At 26.7% G+C, this 24,033-nt stretch overlaps 2 protein-coding genes across 2 annotated transcripts in view; one reads left to right on the top strand and one right to left on the bottom strand.

The window, feature by feature from the left end:
- LOC119681518 (sodium/iodide cotransporter) overlaps positions 1-24,033 on the bottom strand; it is a 106,049-nt gene that overhangs the window by 45,953 nt on the left and 36,063 nt on the right. The window contains exon 3 of the mRNA XM_038094738.1: positions 23,026-23,302. The gene's annotated coding sequence lies outside the window, so the exon portion shown is untranslated. The remainder of the gene's footprint in view (positions 1-23,025; positions 23,303-24,033) is intronic.
- On the top strand, positions 11,358-12,527 carry LOC119681519 (sestrin homolog). Its single transcript, XM_038094739.1, has 3 exons — positions 11,358-11,618; positions 11,718-11,796; positions 12,321-12,527. Exons 1-3 carry the CDS (start codon positions 11,457-11,459, stop codon positions 12,521-12,523), a joined length of 444 nt encoding a protein of 147 aa, XP_037950667.1. The 5' UTR covers positions 11,358-11,456; the 3' UTR covers positions 12,524-12,527.

Genomic DNA, 24,033 nt, shown 5'->3' with positions numbered 1-24,033 from the left:
GGGTCAGTTACCAATATTCAGTTGAAGAGTCCTTAGCAGTTCATTTTGTTCGTTTGGTGCATACACTCGTAAGCTGAAAGCAGCTGGAAACATCAAATGCCAACATTTCGCAAGTTGTTGAAGTAAAAGTAAAATAAATAGCAAAATAGTATACAATGTATAATCAAACAAAAGTAGATAAATGAACTGCACACAAAACTGGTTGAAATCATGAAGAAGACGTTGATAAACTATACATAAACATAACAAAGCCACTGTTGAGTAGAGCCAAGCAGCAGTAAACAAGTCTTTGGACTGTCAGTACACAACGCTTCGTCAAATCCTTAAGGATAGCATAAACTTTCAGTCAGTGTGAGTTTACCACGGGTAACGCCATGGTTGGATAGTTTCTTGTATACTTTAATTTAGCCACAACTTGAAAGTTTGCAAAGTAGGAACGAGCATTGCACCGACAGATAAACTTCAGCATTGCCATTTTTCATTGCGATTAAAGTTTTATGCTGCGCATGCAACTGCGGCGGTAACTTGAGAATAACCTTAGCGAAAAAAGTGAAACTCCCCCTCAAATGCTGACGTTTAAAATAAACATTAAGTTTTCGAAAAGACGATTTACTTGTGGTTAGTTTATTTTAAACGGAAGCAGCAACTTAAGATAGCTCCTGGTTAAAAGCAATTCATAAACGTGGAAAATTATACTGCTTTCGCTCATTTGAGATTTCTAACAAAAGGAAATTTATATAAATTTTTTAAATTGCTCTACATAAGTTCCTATGTTTCATAGTTCCTAGATTTTAGGAAAAGTATTTATTGCGGTAAGAGTTAAGAAGTTACCAATTATCTACTCAATGCAAAACTATCTTCAACACTTATAAATTGCTAACGTAATAAGTCTTAAATTAAAATTTAATTACTATTTCCGACTGTTGTGGTACTTAAAAAGAAATTGCATTAAGGCAAGTTTTTGAGTTAATTTGTTAAAATATTAGTAGGGAAAATATGCTTAATTTTAAGTTAAGGAATCATTCTAATTAAAATAGAATATATATGAATTACAGTGGACTGAGAAAGTTGACAGCATTAAGAAAGTAAGGGCAGTATACACTGAGGAATAGAATATAGGAGAAGTGCGAATAAACTAGATTAAAAGCAGCATAAGAATTAACGTGTTTCTAAACCATGAAAGAGTTGTACAGGGAAATAGAAGTGAGCGAGAGGAGGGGAAGGTAAATTGAGACAGAGAGAGAGAGAGGTAGAAAGTAAAAAAAAGAGATGATAATGGAGGGGAAGAGAGGGTGGGAGATAAAGACACGGTTGCCACTTATGGTACTTTAGTACCAAAATTGGTACTTTTTTTTCCGTTTGGTACTCTGGTACTCATGTTCAAAAACTGGTACATTTTCGGCGACCCAACTTTATTGTGGATATTGTATTGTTATATACTTTTTGTACATTTTATATAAATTGTATTTTCTTATAAAAAGACAATAAAAAAATTTTGGACCTTTTTTTACAGAAATGGTACCTTTTTAAACCAATTTTGGTACAGAAAAAAATTTTCAAGTGGCAACCGTGGATAAAGATAGTGGTAAAAAGAGGAACAGAGAGTGAAAGTTAGAGAGAGAAGAGAAGGGAGGGTGAACATACACAAACTCAGTAAAAGACAATTAGATTTTAGTATGAAAGTCTTTATCTCTCAAAATGTCTAATAAGGCAAGTTAAAAAAGAGCATGACATGTGTAGAAAAATAAGAAGAAATACTTTATTAGATGGAAGATAAAAGTTGGATGCTTTTAGAGTCCTCAAATACGTTAAAGTGAATAAATTTCTTTGCCTTGGTGTTTCCAACCAGCTTACGTGGTAATATAACAGACAGTTTTGCAAAATGCTATAAGCATGGTCACAAAAAAATTGCATCTGGCGGAGAAATGAAAATAAATACTGAAAAAAATGTATACAACAATGGAAGACCAATGATTCCCTAAAAGAACTATGCACGTATTGGAAGAACTTTACAGATATTCAAAAAAACTGAACAAGTTGTCGAATATTGTGAAGAAATATTGATGGAGTTTATTTGAAATAAAATTTAGAGAAACAAGATATTCGAATTATAGCAAAAACTAGAATAATATTATATGAGATGGTTTGAGTGCAGCGTTGATAGTTGGAACCGCCATCTGCTGGTGTATATAAAGCATGGAGTTAATGTTAATGTAACTATCTAATATAAAGAAGTATTTAAAAATGTTCTGAACCGGTGGGAAATCAACGAATTTGGTGGAGTGTGTATATTAATAACATACTGTATGATCACACAAAGCAGCTGCAAATCAACATTGACTGAGAGATAATATTTATATAACAATTTGATTTCACACTTGTTTTTCCGGTCACCACTTGTAAATCGATCGACTTCCCTGTTAAGCACATAATGTAGGCCAAGATTTAGCACTTAAAATATTAGATTATTGTTTTACTTAAAAAAGGTATTCTTCAAGAATAATTTAACTATTTTTAACTAACTGAATATTCATTTCATATAAAATACTAGAGATTTGATTTTTTTAAAAATATATACAATATAATATATAATAATATATAATAATATAAAATAATAATAAAATTACTAAACAATTTAACAATTGAAAATAAAAATATAATTAATTAATTCAATTATACTACAACTGGTTTATGAGTTCGTTCTAATATACATACAGCAAGTGGATTTGTTAATAAAACTTTAACAGCAAATTAACAAAACTCCAGAAAAATGTGCGAACATAAAAATCAAGTACAGCTTCGGGTCAGTTGGTTAAGGCGCGCTGACTCTGAGTTTCAAATTTGGCAGGACACGACTTCAATAAAATACAAGAATTATTTCCAAGACCACTGATGATGAGTATTCTACAATACTCGAAACAGCTGTATGGTCAGTCAAAATAATGATATATTAATAATGATATTAATAGTATATATAATATATAATAATATATAGTTTAAGATTACACAGTTTTATATCATGTATCATATGATTCTTGTGTGATTCTCTCGGAGCGTTAATTTGAATTTTGGATTGAACCTAGAAAGTAATTGATTTAACACTTCGTTAAAAATCTCTTTAAAATACAGAAATAATTTTTTATTGTTTTAATTTCAAAATCTTTTTTCTTGATTTGCAAAAAAACTTATAATGTTTTAATTTCTAAATAAAAATCGTAAACTGCAACAAGAATAACCTCTGTGTTATTATAGCAATTTGCGACTTTCTTTTCTGTTTTCATCTGACATTGTAGTAAAAATGCTTAAATAATTTGCTTTCTCTACTTTTTGTTAGCAAATTTGTACTGAGCACATAAAATTTAGCACCTGAAATAATAATGAGACAAAAAATGAGAAAATAAACTACAATTGTTTGCGAAATGCAACAGAACATATACATTACGTATGCACATATATTTACGAGTATGTATACGGGTTTGTGTGTTAATGTGTATGTGTGCAGTACGTTCTGCAAATTCACTTATTTAAGTGGCTTTGTTTTTGTTTACTGTTTTTGGCGCCGCACGTTGTTAATTTGATCACCGCCTAGCTTCCGGCCGACATGATGACAATATACCACAGTACAAAACAAACAAAAACATATGTATGTATGGAACGAAACAAAAAAGAGCATCCAACAACAGTAGAAATAATTGCAACCTGCTGTTGCAGTGCATTTCTTTTCCATTGGTAGATGTTGATCAGTACATAAGTATGCTACTTAATTTAAAATTGTTTTTGTTGTTTTCGTTGTTTTCGTTTTTAGTGCTACTATTTTCTTATTTTCTTAGTGGCAATGTTGTCACTTAAATATAGCAAAAAAAAACTTTAATGTTTAAATTTTTTTTATGTTACTGCTGTTGTTTTGCTTATATTTTTTCATAGCTTGTCCATGGTAAATGGAAAAATGTTCAACATTCTGACGTGTGTATGTAAGTGAACAGAATGTGGAATGTGGAAAACGGGCCACTTTACTCTTAACGTATTTTTTTTTGTACGATTAATTAACTCGGTTTGTTGAGATTACTTTGTTCTATGTACCACATCCTTTTTATATAATTTTTTTTGCGGTTTTATTTTAATTAAAAACTACTTTATTGTGGCTTTTAAAAGGGTTTAAATTTAAAATTCATTTTTACAAAATAATTAAAATTGTTTAAGTTTACACGTGAATGCTAAAAAGGTGTCAGGCTTTTTTAATTACGAAACGGAAAACGAAACGGAATTCGTTGACAGAATTTAAATGAATTGTTTCAAATGTGTGTGCATTTCAATTTTGATAGATTAATTTTTGCCTTTTGTGTTTCGGGTTAAAGTTAAAGTTAAACAGCTAAAAATAAACTTAATACCAGCAAAAACCGAAAGGTTTTACACAAAGTGTAAACTTAATTTATATTCTCAGCTGAAGAATAACAAAAACTTTTGGGATTTGAAGCATACTTGTTGGTCAGTTGAAGAAGCACATCAATCAAAACTGCATATAACTGTGTCTAGTGTTGTTAGTGTGGCGCTACCAAAACATTCAACTATTTAGACTTACATATTGGTTTATATTTGTAGCAAAAAAAAAAACAAAAATGGTAAAAGAAAAATTTCTCACATCAATCAGGTATGGCAGATCTCATAGATATACTAGACATTCATAAAACAAAACAGAAAACCATTTGTGGAGTATTACACTGAAGTTAATGTAAACAGAATGCTAAAGTGTTTCGAAATGCTGAAGGAAATCACTTCTGCAGGCATTTTCATTTCACCCCCTTTTCTTTGCTATTTATATTGTTTTTTACTTTTGTATCTGGAGTACGGATACTGAAGTGAAAAAATGTTTTCCCTTTTTCTAGTGATGGGAATTAAAATTTATTGAGCGGATTAGTTTGAAATTAATGTACCACAGGGATCTACGCATTTTTGTAGTGTACGGATACCTAGAATCTTATTTGTTTGTGTACATACTTATATGATAATAAAAAATAAAGGTAAATAAATGGCAGAAAGAGAGGTAATAAACGATTGAATATGCAATAAATAAGTGTAATCCCATAAATGTGTGTCATTAAACTAAAAAATGTTTACTTAATAGATATAAGGGTTAAAATGAGAACTGGGATGTAATGAAATTTTTGACTTACAGGTATTTGTTTACAAAAGAAATTACTTATTTTCAATAAAATCAACATTTAGGTTTAATTAATTAAGCATTGTATAGTACAATACAATAAATACGTAAAGCCCCGTATTTAGTGTGACTTAAAATTGTCCACAGATAAAATAGAGTAAAGGTGCTGATTCACCAACTCAGACATCTGAATATCAATATCAATATATTTCGAAAGTAGTTGCAACATAGGTCAACGTTGTTTTTATTCTTAGTATTTGTAGATAATATTTATTTATTGTTTCATTATATTATTATTTTCAAAACAAATGTAAGACTGCTGGTGTCTTTAATAATAATATATAAAATATAGTTAAAAAAAATACATTACAATGTAAAATTTATTTTTAGATTACATTTAGCTGGTTTGTGGAATTACCAACAGTCGTATTATCTTAACATATCAAAATAATTTCTTCTCATTAGAAATATAGGAAAATCATATTATAAGTTGATGAACGTAACATTACCAAACATTACAATTTCGTAATAACCTTTCATAATGCCATTTGCAGTGTCAATTGCCTATTCTGACACTAATACTAACATACACATGTGCAAATATATACACACAATAATAGCATTTTTAACTAATAAGATTTTAACATAAACAATTCCGCCTGCAACAAAAAATGTTAACAAGAATAACAGAAAAACTTTTACAGCAGTAATTTCCATTTTACAACGAGTTGTCATAATTATTAGATTATGTTACAACAACAACCACATATACTAACAAATATACTAAGAACATTCAGTTGTTGATAACAAAAACAACAGGCACAAAATAGACACTAACAACTAAAAACAATTACAACTGCAACAAACAAGAAACTTGTTATGATATTGTTTAGAAGTACAACTGCCACTGAAGCAGCTTTAGTAACATCAAAAATTAAGACAAAAAATCTTATGAGTTGGCAACGCTATTTTGTGTTCACTTGATTGACAATAACAAAATCTGTACTTGTTACTTGTCACTTTAATAGATTCTACTAAATTTAACATGTGCCGGTCATGTAATGTTACTACTGTAATGTTAAAATATGAAGTTGCTGCAATTTGAACAAGATGTAGGGATTAATTTTCATAACAAAACTTGTCAAAATGTTAGCAGTTGTAGTACTTAGAATGTAAGACTCAGTGTCTGCAGAAGACAAGTATTTTGTAATTGGAAAAACAATAGCCGCATAATAGAAACTAATTTATTATTACTAAAATATATTTAATAAAATTAATTAATTAAAAAAAATTATTGTTTGCATGTATATCAAATTAAGTTAATTTTAATATTATAGCTAACAAAGTAAAATTGCATAATGTAACACCTTTTTAATGTAAGGCAAAAATAAATATTGTTTATAGTTTATATATTTGTGTTAACTCTTTTAATTTATAATAATTTGGAAATAATATTTCCTAATGCTATTTTTTCAGTTCAATGTCTGTAAATTAATTGTTATATCCTTGTGCAATAATTGCCAGCTGTCGAAATTTGTTAAATCACTAATAAAATGATTTATAACTAATCTTGAGACATATATTTTAATTGAGATTAGAGTTATTGAGATTGGATTTTGGTATTGTGCACCTACTGCTTATCAGTGACTAAAGATTAAATCAGATTGTTTATTTATCGAAGGTCATGTTATTCTACTCTAGTGAGGCTAAAATCTGTTAAAAAAGTTTTATTGAATTAACTTTTATGGGTTTTGTTCTCAATTTAATTTTGTTCAATTTATTATTGTGTTTTATTTAATATCATTTAATATACTTCATTTTTGTTTAAATTTTTGATTAGAGAATTTTCATTTTTAAATAAATGGAAGATTTGTTAGTATAACTAAAATAACTACTAAAAGTATAGTTGAGAAGAATCTAAACCCGTTTATTGTATTATAAAATTGTACAAGCAATTATGTTAAAGCTATATATTTTTAAAGTCTTAGTAGTATTTGTCTATATAGGTTATTCTCAAAGTTCAAATCTTCTATTTCTATTTGCTGCAATTTAATAAATTAACATTTTCTCTTAATTAAAAATGCAGACACCATCGATATAATGGCGATATTGCACTTTTAATTCACTTAATATACTTGGATTATAAAAACAAATCGCTTGGTAGTCTTAGTTGGAAAATTTTTGCAAGGAAGCAAATAAAATTTTTATTGAGAAGCAAAGAAGCACAAGGAAGCTAAGACCAGTAGCAATATCTAAAGCGCAAACAACAAATCTCAGTACGAAATCCTTAGATGGTACTGTGTACACAGGACATGTTCTATGGCAATCATTTGTGTTATGGAATAGTGAAAGCAGAGTGTAACCAACACTGGAGACCAACACATGCTCCGGCACGTTTTCACAAAGGTGCATACACAAAAAACCAAGAAGAAAATAATAACAAAATAATATTGCACAAGGTACGACAAAAGTTTTCGTAACAAAGTAATTTATTTAATTTTAATTTAATTGGTTTTTTTTTTAACAAATTGGCAACAGTTGCTCTGAAACTATGAGTAAGCGTAGATCCTTGCGACAAGGTCTCTGCTACCATCACTAACGCTACTACTGCCGCTGCTTCGTACTGTAGACATAGTTGCTAACACTTTTACAACATTTTTAATTTAATTACGTTTATGCTGTAAGTTTGGATTTGCGTTAAATTGAAGTTGACAGTCTGCAAGTACGTAATTGTTAAAAATTATTTTCAAACATATTTGAAATTGTGATTGTGAATACCAGCTTTGCTGAGCTTATTTCAAATATTGCTTGTTTTATTTTTTGCATGAATAAGCTTTCTCATCATAATTTCAAATTAATGCAAACTGTTACAAATTATTGGCCTACAATCAGTGTTAATTTACATATAAAACAATTCACTCTTTAATATGTATGAAATATAACAACTCAGAAAACTACAACAACAAATTTGAAAAGTTTTCAAAACTTGTCAAACAAACATTCAAACATGCCGTGAAACGAAAACACTACAAATTTGGAAACATGCTGTTATCCTTGTATTGAGTGCCTGCCATTTTGAAATGGATTGGGATATTTGTATTTCTAATATTTAATTCTGAAGTTTTGTAAGGCGTTGATTCCAAATGTTACACTAACAGTACACTCACTTTGTTAAATCAAAAGGTTTTTACAATGTTTTCTATACTGACATGAGAGTGTAAGGGGACTGATTGCGTTGAAGCCTGTTTACTTTTCGAAAAGTCTATTAATTAAATTAAGAACTTATTCGGAATAACTAAATTAGTTATTTTTGTAGCTTACTGTGTTTTAGGCAAACATAATATAAAAATAAACTTAATGCTTTTTTCAATCGCAGAAGAATAATTCATTTTAATTACTCATACGCACCGTGGTTCAATTTTGGTCAAACGTTTGTATAGAATCAGAAAATAATTTTTTCAATCAGATAACCAATAATTAATAATGAAATTTATCTGTATATACAATGTAGTTACTTTCTACTTTTTGTTTACTTTTGAATATATAAAAAAAGTTACTAATCTAAGTCAGTTATGATGAAAAAACTTGATAAATCAATTTTTTGACTAATTATATCATGAAATAATAATATACAACAATATAAGTCTTTGTCATAAATCTTTTGAGTTAGTCATAAGTGATGTATTGACGGTTTCATGACTGATCTTTGTTGAAGTTAAGTTCCTTTTGACATCTTATAAGCTATTGTATTGAAAATAAACTAATATCTCACCTTCAACTATACAATTGCTTTCGTTCATTGAATCAAAAGATTTTATTAATTATGGTTTATAAATATAGTTCTATATATACAAAAATTTATGAAATATATATTAAATATATTATTAAAAATGTAAATAGAGTGTGCATTTTTATCTCATCAAAGTCACCCTAAACGTATTTTTTCTTAAATGTTGACTATTAAATAAACCGCGTTTTATACTAACATTGTCGTTTTAAAATTTTCTGAAGCGTTGTACATAGAATAATTTTTTTGCAAACTGCAAAATTGAGCTATTAATAGGAAAAATCGTGATAAATTTACCATAAGCCACTTATCCCGCCATTAGGCCACTTAGCCCCTTAATAATTGTGGCGCCTTCAACGCCATTTTTGAAATGCTGATATAAATGATATAAAAAAATTTCTTGAATAAATGCGCGAGTCTAGACTGCACATTTTTGTTGACATATTTTTCTATTTATGTGGAGTAATTTTTTTTATGAAGGGGATTTCCATGTCAGCAACCTAAATAAGAAATTTTTTAAAATTTAATTTTAATAGAATTTTAAAATTAAATACTACAATTATAAACAGCTTAAAGCAGGATTTATTTAAGATATGTGTATGTTTTAAAGTAAAATGCATCGAAATATTAAAGTAATATATTTCAAAAAGACAATATGTGGTTCAAAAAAGAATCTTATTACTTTATGTATTAGTTATTATCTATGTAAAACATTGAAGTTTATGCGATATGTTATGGTTCGATATGCTATGCTATATGCTAAGCATTTTTGTTTAATAAAATAATAGAATAAATTAACTATAATAAAATATAATAAACAATTTAACAAGTAAAGTAAAACTTCACTTGTTTTATTTTATTTTATAAAGTACAAAATGTTTTTATAGTTATTTTATTTGCTAATTAAAAATTTAATGTATATAATTACAATATATTTTAAATCACGTTAATGTATTTTAAATTAGTTAATGTTATAAATTAACTCAATTAAGTTTCAATTACCTAATTAGTGTAATATTTTATACTGTCAATTAAAATGCTTTGTTTATTTAAAGCTTCAATAAATTTTATATTGTTATTTGACAGAATTTTTTGTTTTCAATAATTAATTTTCTTATTATTTTTATAGATAGAATCAAGTGTTAAAAAAAATATTTTTATAACATACTTGTAATTTATTAAGTTTTTTAAGGAAGGCAAATAGTGATGAAATTTTTTAGCAATATAATTTTTTTAAATTTTTTTTAAGTTTATTTTTGATAGACGGTATATGTTAGCTGTTTTGTACAGCTTTTGTTTACAAGTTTATTTTAAATATAATGCAGCAGTAATAATAAACTGACAAAACTATCAGTTAGAGCAATACTAATAACACTAATACTATACAATACAAGATGACTTGGGTGTATAAAACATAACTGCGTTTCAAATTTGACGGGGTTCTAGTTTAGACCATTTGTGATTATGTATTATGTATAAATATTTAAAATCAAAAAATAATGCCAGAGACTATTATTGATGAATATCTGGTAGTTATCAAAACAGGGAAAAAATTTAATTGTAAAATAGTTTTTGTTTAAAATTTGTTTCGTAATCATAATTGATTTTTAATAAATATAATTAGCAATTAACCCTTTTTTTCTAAGCTGACATTGACGTGAATATTATTATGATAAGTCCTTGAATGCAAATACTTATATATAAATATATACTTATATATACTTATATATATATAATTATGTATTTTACACCTAGATTTATTTTAAAGATTCTGTACTCTGGTGTATATACAAAAGCATATTGCATATATACTTCAGAAACTTAACTATCGAAGTGACTATAATTGTCGAAACCTTAACTCATTAAATAACTAAGATAGAACAAATGTTTTTAAGTTTTGGGAGTTGTTTCACAAATTAAATATATATTTTTCAATTTGCAGTAACAAATATTTAATTATCGACAGTAATGTTTCGTTGGGTGAATTAAGTTAAATAAAGTAGGTCAAGTGCAATGTCTAGATATATATATAACCTTTGTTATGTACATTATTTGATACAACATGTATAAAACCTGCAGCTGCATAAATAAAACTAATGGACATTGAGAATCAACATTATTATGATAAGTCCCTGAATATAAATGCATATATATAATTGTATAGCTAACACTTTACGATTAGTGTATGATAATAGTAAGAGTAAGATTAAAAATTTCTAGTAAAAATAAGTAAACTAATATTCATAAATTCAAATTATAGTAAAACTTTTATGTGCCACAATAGTAGTGATGTGAATTAATTTTAATGTAGAAACGTGTTTAATATTCAAATTTCAGTTTTTAAAATTAAAACTAAAAATGTGCTAAAAACAATAGCAGCAATAAGGAAATATAAATCGATAGGTGATAAACAGCACCACAGCTACTTCGATATTTGCTATATAAAACGATATAAAGTCGGGTTTTTATTCTAGACTAAGTCAATTGCAAACTTTCCTTTAAGCATAAGAAATGAAAGCTGTTACAGAATTGCTGCTTTTGGGTTTAGTATTCGTTCTAACTAATTCGAAAACTGTAGAAACATTTCCACTGGGGTTATCAGAATTATCAAACTTTAAAGCTGCAATACTTGACACTGATCATCAAGCAGATACGGCAGAAAATACTAGAAACGTAATTATTATGATTTAAATAGTGATTTAAATTACTTATTTACTCATTTCGGAATAATCGTAAAGTTGAAGCATTGTTAACTTCGTTTTTATCTTACAGAAACGTTTTCTTTGGGATCTCTTCAGTTATTTTTATGATTATGACGATGAGGATGAAGATGATGATCAAAACAAATATTGTGAGTAGAATTTTTAAAATGATTCAATTTTGAATGTTTTGTATATTATAATCTTTACTGGTATATACTACTTTAGTAAGATAATTGAATCTTTAAACCTTTTTTTAATACTTATGTTGAAGTAATATGATTCACTTCTAACAGTAGATAAATGACTTTTTTACTGTAATGAAAGAAGCAGCAATTATTTCGAAATAGTAATTTCAATTCTCAAAAACTTGGTTTCATTAAAGTTTGATCAGAACAATATATAGATAATTGGTTCATGAAAGGCAGTAGTTTATATATCCAAAATTTTTCTTGAAATTATATCCAAAAAATCATTCGAGAGTTGAAATATGATAGTGATATCATATCGTCTGTGTTCGTAAGTTATTATATATATTGTTATATGAATAATATTTCCAACGTATAGTAAGTTATTTGGGAGCACTTATGAGTTAATGAATTTAAACACAAGTTATAGGACTGAATTACAAATTTATTTTGAATTTATATAAACAAAATATTTTTGCATATTTCAGTAATATGTCGTAATTGCACGGTCCATGTAAATCAAAGTTTAGCACCTGTGGCTACTACTACAACATCCACTACAACTACAACAACTACGACAACAACAACGCGGTCAACAGCTACAACTATGGCAGCTTCTATGCCAACAAGACCACAAATGGCTGGTCCTATGCCTACTGCTGCAGGAGCTATGCCAACTACAAAAAAATAAAATTAAAAAGCTAACCTAATTAACGAATTTAAAATATTTAATATACAAGTATTTTAGGAAAAATAAGTAAATATTAATAAAATATATAGAAATAATATATATGTAAATGAAATATATATAAATAAAATATATATAAAAAAATATATATAGAAGAAAATATATAGAAAAAAATATATATAAATAAAATATATTCAAATAAAATATATGTAAATAAAATATGTATAATTAAAATATATTTTAACGAATATTTTTTATATTTAATATCTTATAACCAAAATTGGTGTTAATGTAGTTTAACAGTAGTTAACTATTATGTATTGCTCAATAATTTATCTACTACAATAAAATATTTCTAATAAATATTTATGCTTATATGAATATTTATGTCATATTCTACGATTAATATGAATATTTATGTAAGGTATATATTCGATAAAATTGTAAATGAAAAGTTTAATTAATTCAAAAATATGTAATATTTGTAACATTATATGGTTTTCTGAGTTCTAATCACAATTAAGATAAAAAGTATATATTATAGCTTATAATAGACTATAACTATTATACTCACAAGTATAATCGTAATTATAATCATAGTTATAAACAAATGGGATGTGGGAAATTCACACAGCAAATTTTCTAAAACTCTACGAAGTTACCAAAGTGCATGGTGTAGTAAAGTGTATAGCTTTGATTGGTTGTATTTGAAATGACTATATTTTTTTTAACACATTGGTTGATAAGTCTGTAGAAAAACCAGTAAAACAACAACTTTTTGGCTAATTCATAAACGGAGTCTCCTTTAACCGCTTCGCTGACATTTCGATGTTCCTCTTGATGAATGATTTATCTTTAGCTTTAAAATATGTCTCAGTTTTTACGATGACTTTTTTATTAGAGTCAAATCAACGTTGTTAGTAAGGCCGATGTACTACTTATCTTGGTGGTACAGAATACAGTTACCACTTATCAAGCTAAGGTTTTGCTTTTACGGTATTTTTTTCTGTCAAAAAGTAATGATAAATCAATATACTTTCTGAAATTCATATGGATTGTTATCTTTTTGACTTCTCTGTCAATGTGTTATATTTGAATTGATTGACTATATACCACTAGTTCGAAATGAATGCAAAATATTATAACTACAATGGAGTTTTATATTTTGTATATAAAATTATATATATAAATAAAGTAACTCATTAAAAGGATCGAAATGTATCTAAAAAAAATTTATACAGAAAGCTGCATAAATATGCTTAATATGCTTACTACAAATGAAAATCGAAAAATGTAGTATAACAAATATAGTATAAGAACTAAAAAACGTACTTCACATTAAGTCAGAAAAATATTATAAATAAATTAATTTGTATTATGAACTGATTAGCTTCAAATTAAGTCAATAAAATGATAAACATTGAATTAAGCTACAAAGCAAATTAATGGTTTTTAAATGAATCGAATATTAGCAACAACTGCTTAAACTTAATCATGTCTAATTACTAAAAGCATTTAACAATATGGCAACTCCTGTTTGCAAACAAATATTTACATAAAATATAAACAAAAAAAAGGGAAATTATGTGAAAACCTGAACAAAATTAAAATGTACATTGCGTTAAACAAAATTGTCACCAAACTGTTGCCTTACTAACATAATTATGTGAGTGTGTTGGTGGAGTGAACATAACCACAACAGCGTCAATGCACGAACAAACCACGAACAATATTAACAACATGAACGAGAAAACAACAACAAAAACAGGTGCAACGAATAACAGAGCACAAGTGTGGCGAAGCAGTAGAAGCGGCAGACAGTGACAGCATTCGTATAGGCATTAGCAATTGAATAGAAAATTGCCAACTAATCGCATATAATTAGATGCAAAACCATTTCAAAATTTCGGTGTAACTATAATTAAATCCTTTAAGTAGGATTTCGTTCCAAAATAATTACAGTTTGTGTAACTATGTACATTTGTAGTTGTTGTAGTTTGAAATGTCGATATTGATAGTTGTTGTGATTGACACAAAATCAACATTGATGCTCTTAACAGAGATGCCTCTTGAATACGTATTCAATTAAAATCGATTCGAACATTTGATATTACTATATACTACATATAAAGATTAAGGGTAGATATATATATTAGATTTCTGATATTGTATATATGTATATATATTTTAGTAAAAGTTGTATTTATTATATGTAAAGAAATTGTGTTTTAAATCTTTCATCATAAGTAATATGGGGTAATTTTGCATAAAATAATTTTGATAATTTTTATGAAACAGACAGACATCATTTTTCTTGTGTATAACTTTAAATGTATGACATAGTTTCGCAGGCTGTGTTGGATTACGCACAAAATCCTCCTCCGTATGTGACAAATTCACTCTAAAAAAAAGTACTAATTAAGCCCATAGCATATGCACAGTGGTATTTCCATGTAGAATGCAGAGATATTCATCATCATATGCAACTTTGTCATGTGTGATTCAGTTATATGGAATTGTGTCAAATGGGATATTATAGTATGGAGTTGTGTCATAAGGGATTGTGTCATGTGTTTTGGCATTCTGTACCATTAAATGAATAATTATGTTAAGATTGAACTCATTTATAGGTAAACAGTTCAGTTAAGATATCGTTTCAAAATTACACTACTCTTTACAAATTCTCTTTACGGAAGAAGCATTGCTATACAATGTTTACGTATAGACGAATTGCATTCAAATTCGTACGAGAGCAGAATGAAAAGTTTATATGTATTATATATATGTATGTGTATATTTAAAAGCTTATGACTATGATATTTATAAGAAGGGAATACATAAGAAGCATTCCCAAAATGCTATATTAGTTAGTTATCAGAGTCTAAGAAAAAGTTATTAATGGTAGTTATAAACATCCGTAGACAAATAATTGTAACACAATTTGGCATTTAGTATGAAAATATAGTTATAGAAATGAAATAGATAAACTACAGTCTAATATTAATTTTGGAAGTGATTTCGATTTACAGTCATATCGATATAAAATCTTTCACTACATTAAATGTCTATATAGTTTATATCTTGAGATATCTATGTTAAAAGTAGTAAGCTTTTTATATTGATTAAACTAAGTAAAACTACTTTCGTAATCTACCACCAAATGCAATAGCAACATAATTTTGGTAATGATTGCACAAACGATGAAGTAACAGTCATGCCAGATGGATAATTGTTGTTTTTTATGCTTAAATTTTATATCTCCAAAACTGCGCTGTATTTAATATATAGCGTATACAATAGTTATTTAAGGTAGCAGTCTTTATTAAAATGTATCATCATGTGGGAGTGCCGGAAATATTGGAATTGTGTGTAATTTTTAATTTGTTTTTCAATATAGAAAAAATAATAGATATTAAGGTATTATTGCCTATAAGACAGATATTTTAATTAAGTTAAAAATTTATTTGGCATATATAATATTATGAAATTATGCAAACTACTGAAAAATGTTTGATAAAACTTAATGAAGTGTTACAAATGATTTGTTTTCATAAAAAAATTGAATATTGTTTAAAAGTAACAGTGTTTTAAAAGAAAAATATAAGAGAAGAATTAAAATAAAATATTAATAAATTCAAAAATATTTTTTTTTAAATACTTTTTTTTTAAATTTATCACGACTCCCTCGTATACTGCTTTAAGTTAACAGATGCACACATAGCATAAATGAAATTGTAACTCCGTATATATGCATGTCGTGCATTGAAGCTAATTGCTGGTGAATAATTAAACAAAATTTAGTTAAATATCTATTATCCAATTCTATAGTTAAAATTGATAGGCAATTATGATGCACATAATATGTGATTTATTATTTTACTGTTTGCTGGCATTTTCAAAAATAAATATTATCATAAATAATTCTAGACTAATATTTAAGTAGCATAATTAACAGTAAAGTGCCAAAATTGTATTTAATGGAATCACAATTTTTACGCTTTTAGAATAAAAATGATCGCATGACTGGACTGCCATTATTTATTGGTTTTATTATTAAATTATTTTAATACTTAATTCACTTTTTATTTGAGTTTGTTAAACATAGTTAATATAAGAATGATAATAATTGTTGAATTTTATTCTAAGAAACTTGTGATTTTTAAAAATACTCTAAACAAATATTTTCGATTTCTGAGTCTATTTAAAAACTTAGTTCTTATTAAGAACTTTGCAAGGATCAACTTCGTTTGGAACACTTCAATTTGTAGTTGTCACTGCAAATTGACAATTTCTGTTGTTCTGTTTTTAATCTAAACTTTCTACTGCAGCTTGCAATTAAATAACATTTCATTCTTAAAATTTTTTTGGAAAATTACTTTTTTTCTTCTTATTTTTTGGATGTGTTAAGTCATGTCTGATATCAGATTTTATTAAAGAAAGTTTTGGCGTTGTGCGAATTGTACTAACTTTTTGCGACTTTCACTGAATATTGTATGAGTTGTCGAGTTTTAAGATACTTTTTTGTTAAAAGTTATTTTCTATACATTCTGCATATTTGTTGGATAAATAAGAATTTTTAAAAATATAAAAGTATATATCAGTGTGTTGACTATAATTAAAAGTCTCCAGAGAAGGTGAGAATAAGTATACTTATGTGTTGTTGTATGTGCATTATTTTATATGGCAATTTGCTTTTATATTTCCTTTGTTATAAACACTCTCTAGTTTTAATGTAAATTATATTAGAAAGTTAAATTCTTAATTTAATGGGAAGGAAGAAGGAACATTTTGAAAAACATGGAACTTAAACTACAAATCAAATTTAAAAACATTTCTCTTAAATATATTTAAAATAAGTACTTAATTTAGGATCAATTTAATTGTTATAAAAATTAATGAGTATAAATACGTAGTAGAATATAGTAGCATAGAAACTGTACGAGGTACTGGTTTCCAGAGTAAAGCCCTGTGCCTAATATTGGTTGATATTTTGTGATTTCTAATCGATCATACATACACAGAAGACGTTTCACCCCTTGAATAAAAGCCAGAGTGTGAGCTATTGAAGACATTCCAATATCAAAAAGGAATAGGATTTGGCTGTTAATTTATGCTTTCTAACTGACTTCACTTGAACAGAAGTCATTTCATAGTTCCAATGAAAGCCAGAATGTCAGCTGTTGCGGACATTCTAATATCAGATGGAAATATGATCTGATAGATCGGCCCAGATCAATGTTGGATGTTCAAAGACAATGTTCTTAGAGGGGTTTATCTGCATTCAAGCAGAGTTAAAATTCTGTTTCCTCTATCCTTTATGTATTTTTTGATCGGTTCAATCTTGAGGTTCCTGAGGATGTCATTCATCCTAATGTATCATGGTACCTTGAAAAGTCTTCTCAGAGCCTGACTTTGTGCAATTTCTGGATCGCGAATAGTAGTGTTTGAGGCTTTGCTAAACGCTGCACATTCATATAGAATTGACGGTCATTTATACTTTTAGTTTCATATATAATTGATTTTATTTAATTTTTTTTTTTTTTGGAATTTTAAATTATTCAAAATGGAACAAAACAAAAATAATTTGAAATTATCTAGAAGAGTGAATCAAGTTTAAAAAAATGTGACTATTTTAGAAAATAAAAAAAATTATTTATTTAGCTGAATCATAGTAACTAAAAATTTCACAGATGATGTATCTCACACTAACAATAAAAATGATAATTATTTGCTTAACAAATATTTATTAAATAAATAAAATAAATGTTGACTAAGTTTGTTTAATATTTTTGTGTTCAGTCACTTCAGTCTAATATACAATATAGGTTAATACAATAAAAATTTTACTTTCATATCAAACTATATACTATATATAAAACAAATATAGTATAGAATGATAATTGAAGACGTTAGAAGTGTGACAATGAGTGTAATTTTAGTACTTGTTAAGATATTAGCAACACTTGCAACCGCTACCAAAGTATTTATATCTGTAAGATTGCGACTGAGTTGTGTGATTATTTCCGCTACTCTTGTTAGATTGTTTGCACAATTGTTCATTGTGTAAACAACTTTGCTAGCTCAATCGAATTTGGCGTTACAAAATTCACGCCACTAAAATAACTTCTTGATAAGTAAGTTTCGTAATAATTATAATTTGAATATCATTCGTCACTTTCTATCTGTGACATGAAACATTGTTTGCTTTTATCTGATTTCATTAATCATATTTGAAAAATGTTGTGTATGCGCTATGACATTGCTTAGACTAATTAAGATTTTAGATTGAATTAGTTTTATGCTTAAAATTTTGTTTTGTTTGATTTGACGTAGTGCAGTGTAATTATTTTGTAATATTAGCATTTGTCTTGTTGCAATTTTTTTTTTATGCTATAAAGTTTGGAATTCGCAAAAATGATTAATCACCGCGCTTTTCACGAGCTTCACGAGAAACGCAGAGTTCATTTCCGCAATGTATTTAGATAAAGCGACACTTAATGTGTATTTGCTTGCATTAAATTAATGGAAAACATTTCTAGGTATTTTTTAACAAATTGCTCCTTGTATCTAGATGAAGTAACTAATAGATTTTTGCACTGTACAATGAATTGCTTGAATTAAAAAATAAATGCAATTATTTCTCATATCTTCTAATTATTTTAAGTGAAAATAAATGACATTATTTTGTCAGACAAATGATTTCAGACAAACATTTGTAGCAAATTTAATTTCATTAATTTCATTTTGTTGAGAAATAAAATTTATATTTTATTAGAGTTTCATTAGATTTTATTTCAGTCGTCTACCGAATTTATATATTAACTCTTGCTGCCATTTCGATATGGTTTGGTATACTTTTCAATGTTAGAAAAATAAAATTCATAGAAAATTTCTAGAAAATAAAAAAAAATTTTTTGAAAATTTTTAAAAGCACTCAACCAACTGAAAATTTTGAAAATTTTTGCAATTGTTGCGCTAATGGAGAAGCTTTGAACTGAACAGGCTTTTGTTTTTGTTGCTTAGGTGTTATCAGAAGAAAATATGGCATAAATTTTCATTTAACTAAAATATAAAATACATAAAAAACATTGTATACTCTAAAATAGATATTATATTTGTAAGTTCAAGAAAATATATTCAAAAAATGTAAAGGCAGAAAACAATTTGTGTAGCAGGTGTAATGGGAGTATTAGTAGCAGCATAGCAATTCTGTTAAAGATTCCTCTGATATTCACATTAGGATAACAGAATTTATAGTAACAGAATTTTTACATTGTTGAATGGGAAATTTATTTGTATATTAAATTCCAACTTTTGCATATCTTTAAAAGGAAAATTATAATGTAAACGTATGAACTTTAAAATTTTTCATAACTGAAAATTATGACATTCATATTTTACTTTATTTTTATCTTTTGTTTCGTCAGAAAAAGGGAAGTTCCTGCGAACTGCAAAAGGTATAAAGTTATTACATACAATAATATGAAAAACTTAAATACACGCGCTTATAATGTTTTCCATTTCAATTTTGTTTTCCATTTAGCATTTTCTTTCTTCATATTTGAATCAGTTTGCAGTTTTCAGGATAAAAAAGTTTATCCTGATTTATTTTACTTTGTATACAAGAGAAATGATAAGCGTTGTCAAGAGCATTTGACATTTAACTGATTAAGTGTGCTTAATTATTTTATTTGTTGGTTGGAAATATTAATAAATCAAAATTTAATTTAATTTAATTTTAAATTTTATCATATTGATACATATCACGAATGCTTTATGCAGTGCCCTATTGTACTACAATAGCAATTTTATGTAGTATTTCGATTTATATGTTGTGTATTAGCCATTCATAAAGTAAAGAAAACTGTTTATATCAAATAAATATTTGAATGATTAAATAGATCAAATATTTCTATAATTGTTATCTTTTCAAAAAGGGTTTATTATATATTCGGAAGAATTTTCAAGAAAAATATTTATAGTATAAGTATATTATTCTACAAAGAAACTGTATATATTAAATATCTTTTTATTTAAAAAATAAGCATAAGGAATATTTTGTGAAGCGATAAGTCATGTGTATATAGATGTATTTGAAAAATATAAATATAAGTATAGCAAGAAATATTTATTGGAAGCTATGAGTGCTTAACATCAATTAATTTTACATTTTGTTAGTATAAGCTAAGTCTAAGTTTATTAAATAAAAATATATTTAACAACTGATTTTGGATAAATATAGTAAAAATAAAAAACTAATTATTTTTAAAGTTTCTCACGAAAAAAAAATAAGTAACCAAAAATTACTACCTTGATTGACATTTCTTTTAAGGTAAAGTTCGAAATCTCGTGGTTCTAAAAGTGCGCTGAAAAATATTGTGGTTCGAAGTGCCAACCAAAGCTGAGATTATGCATGCAAACATAGTTTAATGTCGGCAAACACAACGATTTACGTATGCTTTAATAGGTTTCTAGCCAATTATGTTAGTTATATCATTTAAAGAAACCATGGCTGAATTTGAAAGAATGATTCTTAAAAGATACCTTCTTATTCGCAATCATTTCTCGGCTCACCTAAATTGGTAGTAAAATTAACTATAGAGCATTGGTTTTAATATGAATCTTATAAGAAATGGAATATGACGATGACTGCAGGTACGCCATTATATCAGTTTACAAATATTTATAATTTATAGATTATAGTATTAAATATAAATTTCATAAAATTGTAGTTTTATTAAATATGATGATGGGTGCAGGTACACCATTATATTAGTTTCTAAATATATAATTTATAGATTATAATAAATGGTACATATTCCATAAATTGTATTTTTATGTTCAGAGAGTCAAATTTCATTAATTTCGAAAACATGAAATTTAGTTAATTTCAAAACTGTTCATACTGCCACAAACTAAGGAAATCATATGTTTTTATCTGGGAAATTTGTATCTGAGAAATTTTAAAAGTTGATTATTATAACTATAAAGGATGGTATTCAGTAGTTTTATTAGCTTTAGTGGATTTCAGTTATGTGAATTATTATTTTCCACTCTATTTTAAATTAATAATAGTTACAGTTTGTTTTCTCTATAATCAAATTTAAAATTTTGCTTCAAAATATTTATTTAAAAAAAAATATCCCTTTTCGTTATCTCAACTGCATCATTTGGTTTAAATTTATCTTACGCATAGTTGCATTTGAAATGTTCCTTTAATTTAGCCTTCATTTCAACGAAATTAAGGCCATTTTTCTTAATTTCGTTCTAAGCTCAAAATGGAATTTTTAATGGAGAATACAAGTAATTTCGCTGAAACGAAGATGAAATAAAAATTTTTGCGAAATTAAGGTGTGTAAATGAATGATGAATAAAAAACAATATAAAACAATATAAATATGTTTTTTAAAGAAATTATTAATAAGAGATAATTATTAATTAATTGAAAAATATAAATTATTCAAAATTGATTGAAAAAATAAAAAAAATGTTGATTTTTTAAATATTTTTTCGTTTTAATGTATAATCATGTAGTGCCTCCAAGCAGTATGGTTAATATATGATAAATTACTTAATGTTTAATAATTAATTTTCATCATAATCATCAACATGAAGGACTAATATGCATATAATAACATTAATTAAAAATATGATTTTATTAAACATGTAATAAAAATCAATTTAATAAAGGTTTTAATTATTAAATAAAAATTAATACCACAATAAATGTTATTAAAAACACAAATACACACAAATACACACATGAATACAAGTGATGACGACAAACGGTATGGCACACAAGGTTCGTTACCAAATTTAAGCCACCTATTAAAATGATAAAATTATTAAACAGGACCAGACCAACAATTCGTATAGCGAAAAAATTCCTGGATTACATTATAAACAAATTAAAAATAAGGTAAAAAATTATTTTGGGGAAAAAATATGGAAGCCGTTCAAAGTTGAAGTGCGTGTGCAAATTAGTTCGCTTGCAACCTGAGCGGGGGCGGTTTGTGTAGATCTGTTCACTTGCGGTTGTAGGTAGGTGTAAGAGAATGTCTGCTGCCTGTTTATTTGGGATGTTGTTGTGGCTTTAACATACTACAACCACTGAAGCTAATAGCCCAACAATACATTAAAGCTACCACTACAAGGCAAGCTTAAAATATTTAATAACTTTAAAATGTGAAGAATTAACACATTAATTTTGTGCCTCTTGTTGTGCTTTTAACAGTCTCTGTTGTTGCCATGTTGTTGCCGTGCTGTTGTTGTGTTGATGTTGTGTTTTTGTTGCTGTCATATTACAAAAATAATCAAGTTGGTTTAGCTCGTTAAGCACTTCACCTTAGCCAACGCGTTTAGCAGAAGCTACTTAACCATCGTTCCCAGTGGTGGTTTTTGTGTGTGTCAGTTACTTTTCCAGTTCACTGAAGTGTTCATGGAAATTTGTGTTTATTTGCTCACCTTATAATAACTTTGTATATAAATATTTTCTTAGCACTTACCTCTGTTAATTGTATTTATTGTTGATTGATTTATGATAATTCCGCTCCTCTACAAAATTCTATCGCATTTGTTGCTTATGAAATAATCTAAAAACTTATATTTTCATAAGCAATTAATTTCACTTAAATTACGGAACTTTTTGTTTTCAATTGAACTTTCTGCCACTATTTAATAGCGATGAATAATACTAAATAAAATTAATGGCTAATATTCGTACTATTCGGACGTAGTTGTGTTTTTCCCAACTTCAATTATTTGCGTATGGTGAGATATTATCTGCAATTAAAATTAATATAAAACTTGTAGCTATTAAAATGCATACTCGTGATATTATAATAATAAGCTGTATATCAATTTTATTTATCTTATGAAAATAAAAGTTTAAAAAATTAAAACACAACATCTAATGTTGCAAGAAAATGTTTAAATAATAATAATAAATATAGGAAATGAGTAGCTATCAACGAGTTTTTATTTTCAAAAAAAAAAAAACGCATTTTTAATTGACTATAAGTAATTAAATTTTAATTAATATGAAAAATTATTTAAATAATCTTTTCTGTTGAATGCCTCTTCAATTTAAATTTTATTCGTATTTACTATAGAAAAATACGGAATAGTAAGCATTTAGCATTAAACAGAATGATGCATTTTAAACTGAATTCATTTAAAACGTGAGTAATCCGAAGCGTTACCGCTTCTGTAATTACAGTGTCTTTAATTATTGTCAGCATAGCCTTTTATTTATTTATATTAACTTAATTAAATATGATGAAAATTAATGAATGAAATATAATTAAACACTTGAGGGGTTTTTCATTTGTTTTCTAATTTTATTATAGGAACATTTGTAGTGTTATATTTCGTCAACTTCAAACATTTGTTTTATTTTATTTCACATGGGTTTAAACATATATATCAAGAAATTTATAATATAAAATAATTTTTTTATATAAACTACAGTTTTTTTGCACGAATAGTAAAAATTTATAATCTGTTGAAAAACA

The sequence above is a fragment of the Teleopsis dalmanni genome, chromosome 2 (genome assembly GCF_002237135.1).
Source record: "Teleopsis dalmanni isolate 2A chromosome 2, ASM223713v2, whole genome shotgun sequence".
NCBI classification, from domain to species: Eukaryota; Metazoa; Arthropoda; class Insecta; order Diptera; family Diopsidae; genus Teleopsis; species Teleopsis dalmanni.
Note: the sequence above shows the minus strand (reverse complement) of the source record. Positions and strands in the feature narration are given on the sequence as shown.

Excerpts from the sequence above, each read along its gene's own strand:
- LOC119681519 (XM_038094739.1), top strand. The coding sequence starts at position 11,457 with ATGAAAGCTGTTACAGAATTGCTGCTTTTGGGTTTAGTATTCGTTCTA. Across the intron at positions 11,619-11,717 it reads CGGCAGAAAATACTAGAAAC|AAACGTTTTCTTTGGGATCT; the intron begins GTAATTATTATG and ends TTTATCTTACAG. Across the intron at positions 11,797-12,320 it reads TGATGATCAAAACAAATATT|TAATATGTCGTAATTGCACG; the intron begins GTGAGTAGAATT and ends TGCATATTTCAG.